The sequence below is a fragment of the Ambystoma mexicanum genome, chromosome 5p (genome assembly GCF_040938575.1).
Source record: "Ambystoma mexicanum isolate Mex_15411 chromosome 5p, UKY_AmexF1_1, whole genome shotgun sequence".
NCBI lineage: Eukaryota > Metazoa > Chordata > Amphibia > Caudata > Ambystomatidae > Ambystoma > Ambystoma mexicanum.
Genome location: NC_090930.1, coordinates 308,214,004 through 308,228,403, shown reverse-complemented (window position 1 = coordinate 308,228,403; position 14,400 = coordinate 308,214,004). Strand labels below are relative to the sequence as shown.

Genomic DNA, 14,400 nt, shown 5'->3' with positions numbered 1-14,400 from the left:
AGACACTGGGTGCTACAAAACACATAATGAAAGTGTCTACGAGACTCCTAACAAGGTTTGAAAAGTTTTTGGGGACTTTAGCTTTTACTAAGGACTTCATCTCCAATATCAACATGATTCTCAAGGGAGCAGAAGAGAGGTTGGAAGTGGCGATATATGGAGGCATGGGAGGAGGACCTGGGCAGGGAGGTCACAAGAGGAATGGCAGAAAGTCTGGAGCTAGCCTACAAAATGACTTTGAGGTGTTATTTAACTCCCGAATATCTCACCAGGAGCTCTCAGAGAACTACGGAAGGGGATGCGGGAAGGCAGAAACTTTCCTGCATATTTGGTGGGAATGCCCCAAAATAAGGCCCTTTAGGGAAGAAGTACAATATATCACCCAGGTGATCGAGCAAACCTTCCTGTTTGATCCGGGATCAGTACTCCTGGGTATACTGGAGAAGAACGTTTACCCGACACACACCATAGAGAGGCCCTGCACATAAATCTCTAATGGGTGAAGATGGGTGAAGATATGGAATATTTTGGTGATGGAGAAGCTGACCTCTGATCTATCCAAAAACTAGAGCGGTTTTAATAGGAAATGGTGGGAACTATTGACCTTCCAAAAGTCAGACTATATACAAATCAAATGCCCACACAGATTGAGAGCTTTAAACGTATTTCACGTGCACAGGGGCAGGGAGGAGGAGGACTGGAGGTCGCCTTGAGAAGGCAGTGGGCCAGTTTGGTGTGTACTTATCCTCTTTGTAGGCAGAATTGTAAGGCGATGTTGGAGAGATGAACAGCAACTCAGAACTACAAAGTTAAAGGGTGTAGTAGCAGAATATGGTGAACATGACCGTATGATCCAAGGAATTGAGGGAATTGAGGGAATGGGGGGTTGGCTGGGAGTTAGGCTCACCGTGGAATGGCTGTATTTGTAGTGTGTTTTGTTGTTATGTAACTGTGCCATTAATTATGTTGTGATAGCTATAAAAATCAATAAATGGAGTATTTGCTTTTTTTTTAAAACCCCGATTATCACTTGAGCGGGTCTCTTGAAAATTTGCTCATGACTGCTTCTGAAAAATTCCTCCTACCCGTGTCTATGCCCATCAGTTGCTAGTCTTTCAGTTGGTATTGTTTGTGGACTATTTCCTAGGCTTGCAACATGACAATTGTAAGATAATTGCATGGTCCAAGTTCCAGGATAAGAAACCGTTGATCATTTATTTTTTCTAACATTAGGTGTTATCATGGATCCACCCAGAAAATCAGTCTGTTATCATGCGTTGCAGTCAACCACTGGTTGGAATGAGTGGAAAACGAAATAAGGATGATGAGAAGTATTTGGACATCATCAGGGATGCAAATGGAAAGACTGCAAAACTAACCATTTTTGATGCAAGGCCTAGTGTAAATGCAGTTGCCAATAAGGTACAGTAAGATGTGTAAACAAAATATTGCTGATTGGGGTAGTAAGTAAAAGGTTTTCAATGTATTCATGCCAGATTCCAAAATTGAAGTGTACACAATGCGTTGCTTTGTCCATCTACATGTAATCATGAAGCTGTAAAGTGCTTTTTAAACGTATTGATCTGTATTGCAATAATGCATTGACTTTTGTGCGTTTCTTTGACTACTATTAGGAAAGAGTTTCTTTTTGCTCTTTTCCTCGCATAGACCTCTTTGGGACATGTTTTCTTTCTGCTTTGTTTTGGCTGCTGTCCTTACTTTTGGGGCTAAGTAAAGCCTTCTGCTATACTTCCCTCGAGTTGTGCTCATTATTATGAGGACACTGATCAGTCCATAAGACTATCAGTACTGTTGTGTTTTACCCATGCACCTTATTATTATTATACTGCCTAATGCCATAAAGAGTACCATATACTCTAAAATGGCTGTGCCACAAGATTATCGTCTATCTTTTGACCATGTTGTCCTTTGGCCTGCTTCCTGCCTTATCTGTTTTGGAATTGCCATATATGAGATGTCTTTTCCCGGGAAAAGCTTCTGCTTTCCCAGGAAAAGTAGTAGTCTGTATGTGTGGCTGGATGTGGGGGTCTTGGACTATCTGGTCCCATTCCACACCCATACCCCCGAGTCTGTTGCTGGGCAGATTGTGTGTCCATTGACTATCCCTGATTGAGTAGCAACTGCCAATTTAAATGGTGCATAACCTTACCATTGGTGGACCTGGGTAAACTCTAGGAAAACGTGCACAGTGCTTCTGAAGCTGAATGGAAAGAAACCATTCCTTTTATCAGTGTGCAGTTTATTTTTTTGAAAGGCGTCAGAGAAATGCATTGTGTTTCAGAGGTGGCTTGCAATTACATCCATGTAGATAAAAATCACAAGGAGCCTTCTGGTTTCTGTCAAGTAACCCAACCTTTGCACTGCCCTCTGCTCTAAACCTGTGTGTAATGTACCCAGGAAAATAATAAAGCTTGCGTATTTACAAGATGTTCATGCGTAAAAAGGCCTGGTACTCGCCTTATCTGGAGCCCTGTGTCCCCCAATGGAATCTGGAACCTCTGAAGTGGTCTCGGGAGAAATTGGTGTAAGAGGGGTAAGTTAGCACACCTGTTCCTTTCCCCCATTCTCCTCTAGGGTTACATGTGCGTAAAGTCCTGGCCCTATCTCTCTCTCTTGCCTGACTGAGATCTGTGGTGGTCTGGTCTAGGGTATACAGTAGTAAACCTACCTGAAAACGATATCTTTCGAACTGATGACTTGAGTGCAGTAGGGCCCAATCCATCTCAGGGCTGGACTTAATAAGTAGTAGGGAACTATTCTATTGTTGCTTGTAAGAGTTTCTACTGTATATCCCAAATCTGATTACCTGTATTGCACTGGTGCTGAATCAAATGTTTTTCTATCTTCTCACACAAAGGTGAATGTATATATGTATTTTATAGTAGTTTTGTGACTATTCTTACCAAGAGGTTTCATTGCTTAGTGTGTATTTTGTAGGCTTAATAAATCATTGTATATTGGAATTGTTGGAGTGTTCTGTGCGTCTCATTGTAGCACTAGACCACTCTCGCACCCCTACTAAGTCCACGCCTTGCCTCTCTTCTAACTGCATTGATTGGGTTTGACTAGACTTCAAACAAAGACTGTAAATTTAGACTGTGCCACTCATTTACAATTCATTTTAATATACTTGTTTTCAAGGGTGAACTGGGACCTATAGAGGGCCAATACTGCTTGACTCATATTAGTGTCTGTTGTTCCTTTTGGGCTGTTTCCTATAGTGTTTTCACCTTCTTTTCTAGAAACCATATAAGCCTAGTACATCTTTGTTATGTTAGTCTTCCGGTGTTCCTTGGAGTAAGGCGGAATCTTTGCTTTGTTTATGCTATATACTGCTTACTTATTTGACAGTGCTGTTTAACCTTATCCAATGCTATATACATGTGTACGTACATTATGACTGTATATTGAGTGGTTGGTGTATTTTATTGTACATGTGTATTACACCTCTTGCACTTTGGTACCAGCCCATCCCCTCATCAGAGTGAAGACTGATTGCTCAGCAATGTTGCCCATTGAGTGTGCTTTGGTCAAACATAGATGGACACCCTGTTCTTTCACTTGGGATTGGTCTCTTCACACCCTTCATCAGAGGCATGTGGAAGGAAAACCATAAACAAGTTATCAAAAACGGGTTGCAGTTAAAAAATGGAAATCAGTAGAAGTCCATTTGAAAACAAAAAGGAAGCCACATTTTTATGGGACTGACAACGTTGGCAAGGCAAGACAAAGGAACCCAAAATAACCCAGACCTCCTAACTGCTCAGCTGATTGGCTGCCTTCCTCTTGTCAAAGACACCTGTAGGTGAGAACTTAGCTATGGTGAAACCATAACAATGATTGAACTACTGCCTTCTGTTTCCTAAGGGGAGAAATCTGTCTCTAAAAGTAATTTTAAAAGTTACTAACAAGATTTAGTATAGCACTTGTTAGGAAACATGTTTTACTATCCATTTGGTTGAATTTTAAATACATACATTATATTTTCTAAGGCTGTGTTTTGCCCACTTTACAGCCCAACTGCTGTATGACATTGTACTTAATGCTATTGTGTTTCATTGTTTTTTTTTAAAACTCTTTTTATTGATATTTCGTGAACAGCACAAATTCAACAAATTAAAATAATACGACAGCAACACATTCCCCAGCCCCCACAGTAGAATATTGCTTCTCAGTAACAGAAAAAAAAGGGATGCATTATTGTCCATGCTTTACACCGAGGACCAGATCTTTCAGAAGCATCAGACCCAGCCGATAACAAATAGGCTACATAAGGTCCCCAAGTGTCTTTCGGCCTGGACGCTGGGTGCTCCATATTCCGAATCAATATCGCGACAGTATAAGACATCTGTTTTCCATTGCTTGTAGTCACGAGGGCGCCCCTACCCCCATACCCTGACTATCTCCACTTTGCAAGTAACAGCAGCAGACCCAATAGCCGCCTAACATGCTTTGGGAGTTCATAATTGTACCCCAACAATGCCACCATGGGGGACAGGGTAACCACCTCCCCGGCTATCCCCCCCAGTTTATCAAAAACTTGAGACCAGACCAAATGTATGCATGGGCAGAACCATGGCAGGTGCAGAAAAGTTGCTGGTGAGTGTCGACATCTGACACAAGTCTTACATTTCTGGAAAGAAAATGTGGATATCCACCGGGGTCTGGTGAAGAAACTTAAATTGTATCAGCTTAAAGTTACTATTAACTGCCTCCTTCCGTATCTGTCCACAGCAATACCTCCAGGCATCATCAGAAATAGGAGCACCCAGAGCATCCTCCCATTTATTCCAGGAGTCCCCTGCATACCCTGTCGATCTATTATGCTGGCATACAACCTGGATACCAGCTTAGAACGAGCTCCCGAACTGATCACCTCATGCAGTACTGGCGCAACGGGGACTCCTCAGGGAAATAAGAAAACCTAACCTAAAATATATGAAAATGTCAATTGCTGATACCTCGCCCCCTAGCCTTTAATTCTTCTAGAGTCAAAAACTGCCCTCCGGGGGTCAAGTCCTGCCAACACGAGCAACCCAGTTTATCCATTCACTGCGTGAACACCCTCTCCTCGGTCAGTGGGAGCCCTGGTACAAATTTGAAAGGGAGTAGTGGGATATATAAAACCTTGCTCCTTGTCTTCTCTTCGATATGCTGCCACGCCCCGCAAGGAAGCTCAACCATGTTCCGGGTCCTAGCCAGGCACTGCAGCTATGTGAGAGTTACTGCTCTCAGAAGCGATGGAGTGACTATTGCCCTTTCAATCTGGACGTGCGCCCTGTCTGAGTTTGGGTCGTACCAGTATTCCAAGAATGAGGCCTCTGCTGCCACCCAGCAGGACCCGAGATCTGGGAGCGCAAGGCCCCCCTTTTCAATGAGGCCAGAAGTTTGCCCCAGCACACTCAGGCCTGTTTCCCCTGCCACAAAAGCCTAGTTATTAGAGCCTTCACTGTTTTAAAAAAGGCAGAGGGGACTGCCATGGGTACATTGAGGAAAATATACAGAAACCGAGGCAATATCACCATTTTAATTAATGCTATCGGGCTATATAGGGAAAGAGGCAAGTGCATCCACCTCTTAAGAGATTCCTCAGTTTGATCCAGTTTTGCACATCATTTTCTTGGTAAAGCACTTTAGGGGACTGTGCTATGTATCGAGTGCAGTCTGTTTGCCATTGGAAGTTGAACTCATCCCGGAAGCTTTCAGTTCCGTCGGTTAGTGGGAACAGCACAGACTTGGATGGATTTACGTTGAGCCCTGAGAAAGTCCAAATTGTCGGCCATGACTGGTGCTAAGTTGGTCTTGGGGTCACTAATAAACGAGATCAAATCGTCTGCATAGAATGAGATAGCTAGTTTGTGAGTAAACAACTGCATCTCTCTGTCAATGTGCCTGGGTAGAATTAACTCTGCCAGGGGCTCCACAGCGTGCACTCCACATGCGGGCACCCCTGTTGTGTACACCTACCCATCTTGATTCGGGCTGACACCCTCCCATTTACCCACAATCGTGCCACAGAGCCTTCGTATAACAGGGACACCGTTTTTATAAACCCCTCACCCAACCCCATACGCCTCAAAACAGAGAAGAGAAAGGTGCCATCCAGTCAAATCAAAAGCCTTCTCGGCTTTGAGAATGGCTGCAACTATTGGTGATTGTTGTTTGAGGGCCGAGTGAAGACAAAATACTTGTCGAAGCCCGTATGATGCGCACCTCCCTGGTTTACATCCTGCCTGATCTGCCAGGACACACCGTGGCATTATCGGAGCAAGCAGATTAGCTAGTGCCCTGGCAAGAATTTTGTTGTCTAAATTTATCAGGGATATCGGTCGGCAGGATGAGCAACTTTCTGTCCTCTTCCCCAGCTTCAATAATAGGGTAACCACTGCTTCACACATTCACTCTGGGAGGGAGCCCTCTTGCAGTGCCTGCTGGTTCATGTTTAACATATGGGGAACAAGAAGTGGAGCATATGCTTTATAAAAGTCAGCAGAGAGCCCGCCTGGGCGCGCAGCCTTTTCTGGGCCTTAATAGCTTCATGCAGCTCCTGCTCAGTTAAAGCCACTCTTTCCTCCTGTGCTGCCCATTACAGCCCAACTTCATCGAAGTACCTATCAAGTGTTGACTGCCCCATATTGGTCTTAGAGGAGTAGAACGTCTGGTAATAATTCATCCATGCCCCCATTATTCCCTCATCGGTCTGTAAGAGCCCTCCTGCTGGTGATTCTATTGCCGTGATGTGTGATCTTGAGGTTTTGTAATTTATCTGTGCCAGCAGACTTCCCGGTCTTTGCTCCTCACCATATTGCTGCACTGTGTAAGTGACTTCAATCCAGCAATCCAACTAAGTCAATGCTTAGGATGGGATGCCCAATGGAAGCCCTTTTTACATATATTTATGGCAAAGTTCTTTAAATCTGGATGATGAACCCTTGTATAACGCCCCTCTCTTTGAATCCCCCTGACCTCACTGAGCCAAGAAGTAGGTTTTTTTTGCAAATTAAAAGATTTATTTGAAGAATTAAACAATATATAGATCATCCTTTTATGAATAAAATAATATTTGAATAGCACACTTATGAATATGGACGGTAATCAACAATGGGTAATATTACAAAATTGACAATCTCTTTAATCACTTAGCAGTATGAATATGAAGGATACTGTAGCAGAGAATACCGTATATGATTCAAGGAAATGCAATGATGGGAAAGAATGCAACACAGAAATAACTTGATATGATTTCAATCAAAAGATAATGTGATCACTTTTTCCCCTGTGACTACGCACTCCCCCCTATGCAATATGAAGAGATGGAAATGATGGAACACAGGTTTCAGGAATACAATCAAGAATGCAGTTCAATTCCAGTTCCCCCCAGCAAGCTTAGAGAGAACAGGTATGATTTTAAAACAGGCAAAAACACTTGAGAAAGTGATTGCAATTGAAGGGAAAATCTGCAAAATTGATTTTAATTTACTAAAAGAGATTCGGGATGAGTGATAGTTACTTTACATTGGTTCAGGTCAACACTAGCAATGATTCATGAATGATTCTCAAATTGGAAACGAAATTCAGCAGTTGCAAACAGGAAACAGCTATTTTTACAAGTGGTGAAATGGAGCTAAATTGCAATTCGCTGCAATTTTTCCACGTGCGTAAATCACGGTTACGGAAAAACTATAATGAGTTGGAATGTTGGAAAGTTTAGGATCTTAGCTTTAAAATGACCATTAAATTCCGCTCCTAGGACATGCGGATCAAAAGATACGGATGTTTTTGTGAAGGTGGATTTACAGAAATAAAGTCAAGATTTCAGATTGACAGATGGCGCTTTACAGATTTGGAATAAACAGGATGAACCCAGGATTCTATAATGCAGTTCTGGATAGGTTGAAATGAATGGAAGAGGATTACTTTAAACTAAGAGATTGGTTCTGTACAGTTCTAGACTAGATACTCGCTCCTAGTTTTGGAATGCAATGCGCCTCGTCAAAGATCTGGTCAATGGTTTGGCTTCACTCTTGCCACCTGACAGGTCTCAGGCCCTCTGGGTTCTGCTCTCAGCACTGCACGGCGGTCTGGGTCTCTTGAACTGGATCTGACGGGTGTGGATACAGCACTGCTCTCTCTGCGTCTGGATCTGGGTTCTAGCACAGGGTTCTTAGCTAGAAGCAAACAGCACGGTCCGGCTGTTGAATGGTTTGGTTAGGCCCAGTGGAAGTTTAGTGATTAGAATCAGGTTGCAAAAGATTCTGAAGCACTGCTGAGAAGGATTCAGCTTGTGAATTAGGCCTTTGATTCAGGGTTCGAGAGCTTGGTTCTAGAGTCTGGATTCCAAGTTCTGGTCTCTGGATCTAGATCTGGAGTCTCTATCTGGATATTGTCTGGATCTGGTCTGGCAGAGTGCTTCGTAGGAATCGGTGAGTAGTGGAAAAAATGAGTGCGCTATCTGTCCTAGGCAGTCTCTTTTTATGTGTTTTCAAAGTGGGTGTGGAGGCTGATTCTACATGCCCAACCCCCTCTGGATTTAATAGGTCAGAGAATCTCCTGTCCCCTGACTGGAAAAAAGAGTAGTGTGTCATCAGGTGTCATGTTTATGGCTTAAGGAAAGAACACTCCCCTTTGCTTTCACTTAGAAAATCAATTTTTCATAACAAACATATTTCCAAGGTGCACAACTTGTTCATAATACATACACACATCACAGATTACTTAAGGTACATTCTTGTCCAACTCTGATCTTCCTAGGAGCGTTAGGTCAGAAATGACAACTTATTTGCCATTTTGGTGGATTTCTCAACATTGGTTCTGCACCAAATTTTACACATGCATGCAGATCCTCTCTGGGCATATTACTGCAAATTCTTATGTTCATAACATAAACACCGTACCTACAATATTAATAGATTCCGAGGCTTGGTCTCAGAACGTCACCCGGCGTCCAGCTTAGTCTTAAATTGTGAGTGAATTTTTCATATTAACCGTCTCAAAGTTTCATATTTTTGTCAGCTTGTTACAATATTTTAGAACCATTTTCCTTAAACATATATTTGGTGCAATGTTAAATCCACATCACAGTCTGGTCCGCCCCCAGAGTTGGGTGAGTCAGATGATCACATGGCCTGCCTTCCTGCTAGAGCAGTTGTTGACCAGGCACATCCAAATCAGCATATCCTATTCAGTTGAAAGACTATATTGTCTCTTTCCTCCTACCAGCAGAGGAATCGCCTCCCTTTTGATTAACATGTCCATTCAACATCCTCTCCTGTTGGCGGGAAGGCCCAAGTGTGAAGGGTTCTCATGGACAGAAGGCCTCTTGAAGTTTTAACTAAATCAGATTGCCTTCTAGTTCCTTGTAAAAAAAATACATTTATAAACTCACAATAAGAAACATATCTTTAAATCAAGTCTTTTTCAACAATGAACTCACTGTGTGGCACTCTATCTGGCATTTTGATAGAATTCTCTTCTTTGGCATAGTTTGGGTTCAGTTGTTCAGTTTTTCAAAGAATATGGATTTAAAACGTCGGCTTCTGGTAGTGGTGAGTACCGGTATTGCACCCATATTGACAGCTGTCTTTACATCAGTATCTTTAAAATAGGATTTGGCTTGATAGCATGTGATTCTTGCTGACATTGTGTTGATGTGGATTCTTGCAGTAGAATAATGTGGAACACCCAACAAGAAGGTTGGATCTTTTTGGTGATTTGTGAGCCATGATTTTAGCACATTTTGACAATCAAGAAAATGAATTCCCAAACAGCTCTGTGTTGCTTTTGGCAATCAGCATTGCTATTTCCCAGTGGTTTCAGGCTACTTGGTGGATAGCTCAATGGTGGTTTTGGCCAGTGATATCCTGTGCTCACTAAGATAGGCAAAAGTGGATGGCAGCCTATCTTTCAGATTTTTACTGTGCATTTTTGGATGATTTTGAGCGAGCAGCATGATTTCCAATGGCCATTCTGATGTTGCTGCTGCCAGCAAAGCCTAGTGATGTTGCAGGGCTTGGATGAGTGGGTTAAGACATCCCACATCCTTCCGATTGAGCAATCTCACCTCCCTCTCAGCGGTGTCCCTAAAACCCCCAGCTCTGCTTGAAAGCATGCTTGATTCTCCGCATGCGTAAGGAAATCTGCTCCGGCCTCCATATCCCTCAGCCGGGACTCGCTGGCGGCCAGCTCTGCCAGTATGACCGTGAGAAACCCTGATTCTTTGGTAAAACATCCCACGGATAACGCATTTAAAGGCTTCCCAGACAATAGAGTAAGATGTCTGAGCCCTTGTTCGCTTGAACAAAAATTATGCCCTCCCGAACCGCCTCTTGAAAAACCGGATCCCGCAGGCTTTCATTCTTGAAAAAACCAACTCCTCCCCCTTGCCATTCCCTCGGATAACGAGTGTCGCAACAAATGGGGGTTGATCGGAGAGGGTATGTGCCAATTTATTTATTGCAATCGGTGACCCAGCCTGAGCCCCTCATGGAAACCAGTGTGTAATCCAGCCTTGATGTTGAACCATGTACTGAAGATTTAAACGTGTACCCGTTATCCTGCCTATGACGATCTCTCCAAACATCTACAAGTCCCTCATGGGTACAAACCTGTCTGTTTGCATGTGGCTCTCGCTGTCCCCCTATTGAAACCCCCAGAACTATCCAGGGCAGTGATCATAACTGCGTTGAACTCCTGCGCCCATCACACAATGCTCTCAGGGTGCCTTCGCAGATGCTCCTCAATAAACTTAACGTATCCAGAGAGTCGTATTGGGGCCATAATAGTTCACAAAGGTGAATACCTGCCCTTCAATCAGTCCTGAGGGATCAATGCCGTGCCTTCGGTGTCTCGTATCTCCTCCTGGCACTGGAATCCCAACGTGCCTTTTATGGCAATGCAGACCCCCAGTGAATAGCTAGAATAAGAGGAGAAATATCTGTGGCAGCCTCATGATTTGGTGAACCCTGCCACTTTGGAGGAAGAAAGGTGTCTCCAGCAGAAAAGCAATGTCTACTTGGTGCCTCTGCATATACACCAGAACCTTTCTAGCTTTAGGAGGACAATTCAGACCACTTATATTCCAAGTCATGCAAGTGAAACCTCTCCTAGCCATGCTGGTTTTGGTCAAGCCATTCTTGAGTGCTACATCCGCCCTACAAGCCTCCTCCACCCACCCCCCGCAGCGTATCCTTCTACTTAGCCCTCGACATTCCTTCTCCCATGTGTCGTTGCTCAGTACCCCCAGCAGAGCCCAGTCCACCCCCCCTCCTAATCTACATCCTCCCCATCCTTGTACTGGTCTCCCCCTGAAGATAATGAGGCCGGGAGCCTGCATGCCACAAAGAACAACCTTACGTCAACCAAATGATCAACTTCAACATTGTCTTCCCCTCCACGCCACCCCCAATCTTCCAGTTAAGCCCCCACTCTCCCCCAATGTCACTAACCAATAGCCAAAGCATGGGAGCCTCTCAAGGCTTAGCCATCCCCACCCGCCATCGAAACCAGTATAGGCCTCAATGGTAAGCCACCACCAATTATATCAAAACCACTCAATAAGGGAGTACCAGTGCCCCATCGGTGCCTCAGCTCTAATCTCTTATCGGAGGCCTGCCTTGGCCAGACCTATTCTTCGCCTCAGGTGACTGAATGAAAAGGGCTTTACAGCATGGCATATTTAAGCCCTTTGCCTTGAGTATTTTCTTCACTTCGATAAAGCACCTCCTTGATGTCTGCACTCTGTCTGGAAAATCCAAGGTGAGTCGAATCTAATCGCTATGATATGAGTGGGCGTCTTATCCTCCACTGTGGACAGGCGTTGCTCTGCCTCGCCTAGACGCTCGCTGTGTTTTTTCAGCCTAACCTGTATGTGGTCGACTTTGCAGGTAAGAGTGTCTCATTTTCTGTCAAATTAGTTGATGCCTCTCTGCAGACTGTCAGTATGCGCTTTATATCCTTCAATGTCTCCGGCTGCCTCCTCCATTTCTTTGGCCCCCCTCGATGCGTGCCTTTGCTGGGAGGGAGTAGCGCATGGGAGCTTGGTCTGGGTTTTGTCTTGCTTCCTCATCTCGCCATGTGCCTGCGCAAGAGTTTGAGAGTCTGTGGAGTTAGTACATCCTGCCCAGCACTATTTGCACACACCAAAGCCACATCCTGCAATGCGAAAGTTCCACCTACAGTGCACCGGGGTATCAGCAGCCCACGTTCTCTGCTCCAAATCCTCTCGCCCTACTAGATCCTGAACAGTTTCTTTACAGTGTCGGATCTGGGACTACTGTTTATGGGGATAGTCGACTATTCAGTGGTGCCTGTCACCTCCAGTAATCAGCTGTGTGGGCTGGGGCAGATTTAAACATAAGTGCTGCCTCTGCTTGTGCTGCAGTAATAGTGTTGTAGTAATATCCAAGCCCAGTAATGGATCCCAGGCCCCAGCCACCTCACCAAGCATGCAGGCAGCCCTGAGCAGAGCTTACTGTGTTAGAGGCCCCAGCTCTCTTCATGCCGGGTACTTCCCTATTCAATGGGCCGCTCCTCTGTCTCACGCCAGCCGGCCACTGCTCTCCGGGTAGCAGCCTCTGGGGATGATCTGATGATAAAAGGCAGGAGCCGACCTTAAAGGAAAAGGATTTTGCTCCCCAGCCACCAGGGACCTTCCCGCCTTTCCAATAATTCTACGGCGGCTGGGAGCGGGGATAGATGCTGCCATGTCTTAATCTGGGTCTGGCCTCCCTCAGATATCCCCGGAGGCTGCAGGCTTGTTGTAGCGGCTTCCCAATGCAGGCACCAGTGTCGCAGCCTAAGGGGGAGCCCCTCCTCTCTACTCTGACTCAGCCGCCCGCACACCTCGGGCTCTCAGCACAAAGAGGGCGGGCCAACGCGCCTCAGTTGCAGCACTGCATGTTCGGTCCTAGTCGGGGCGCAGTCCTCGCCCGCCTCCACGTAAATCAGGGCGGCCAAGCTATCCCTCAGGCCGCTTCAGAAACTGCAGTGTCTGTTTGTCAGTGCTGCCGCTAAGCCGGTATGGATGTTTGCCCCGCCAGGGGGACAGTGCAGCTCACAGCTGGCCCCCCACGGCTCCACGTTAGTGCACCTCCAGCGATGCCTGCAACAACTGGGGAAAGCAGGCAGACTCTGAGGACAGTAACAGCAAAGTTATGGGGGCTAGTATTGTTATGCGCAGATTTGCCTGGTTGAGAAAGTCTGGGTTTGCTCTGCCATGTGAAGAGGACGCATCCCTGGCGAGCTCTGCATGATGTGACCACCATTTGCTGCTAAATATGCATTTTTAATGCCCAATATCCTTGTGCGTCGCTAATATCAACGCTGGGAACACCTGAAGGACCCACCTGAGGAGCTTCGCGGATCGGAGAGCCCTGCAGGGACGGGCACGCCGTCCGACATATGCCGTGGAGCTGAGCTAAAATGGCGCGTGCCATCTAAAGACATGCGCCGCACAGAGGCCACCATCACGGAGCCACAGACTGCGCCGATACAGACCACGGACGCCGCGGTACAGACCAGCGGCTTTCTCCGAGGAGTGCGGACACATAGACCTTGGTGCCCTGTGAGCGGAGCTTCCCCTGCACGGAAAGACAGAGCGTACACTGGCACTCAGGCCGTGTCAGGAAGGGCCAGCTGCTCCTGAGGTGGTGCGAGGCAAGATAAGTGAACGGCGGGAGCGAGGCCGCTGCCGCGGGGGGCTCGGAGCCTGCCCAAGGAGCCAGGATTGTAGAGGCGTGTAAGCGGAGAAGCTGGTGCTGCAGAGGACAGGGCCTCGAGAGGTGAGGAGTTGGGAACAGCGAACCAACCTGGCCACCTATACTGTGGCTCCTGTCCACCCCCCTCCCCCCAGTGCATAAAGGAACGCGCTACGCACGGCGCCCAGATCGAACCCCAGGTGGGGGAAATCCACACCTCCACCTCACACGCTCTGGAGAGCACATACACAAACTGCACCGGGGACACTGTGGGCCTGCGACGCGGTGCCGCCACTCCACAACAGGTTGGCACTCACAGCGAACACTGACTAACAGACTAATCTAAGCCCCCGTCAACTCTGGAGAAATGACCACAAAGGGAGCCAAAGCCAAACAGCGCCAAACCACAATGGAAACCTATGCCGCCGGAGGGTCCACTGGGCCCAACACTGCAAATAAAAGTGCAACGGGGGCGCTCCCGGATCCCGCAGAAGTGGCGGCTGAACCAGCCAATTCCCAGATCCTTGAAGCCATCATGACGCTCCAAACAAAAATGGAAAATAAAATCGATGCAGTGGCCATAGACTTGGGCCTCCTGCGGCAGGACGTCCGCTCCATAGCTGGCAGGACCGAGGTACTAGAAACCCAGGTCCGTGAAAATACAGAGGCAAAACTACTGCTCCTA

The 14,400-nt window shown here is 46.2% G+C and overlaps 1 protein-coding gene across 2 annotated transcripts in view; it reads left to right on the top strand.

The window, feature by feature from the left end:
• MTM1 (myotubularin 1) overlaps positions 1-14,400 on the top strand; it is a 1,347,122-nt gene that overhangs the window by 608,921 nt on the left and 723,801 nt on the right. For both annotated transcript variants that reach the window (XM_069612751.1, XM_069612752.1), the window contains one exon: positions 1,234-1,422. In XM_069612751.1, the coding sequence (XP_069468852.1) occupies positions 1,234-1,422 (189 nt within the window). The remainder of the gene's footprint in view (positions 1-1,233; positions 1,423-14,400) is intronic.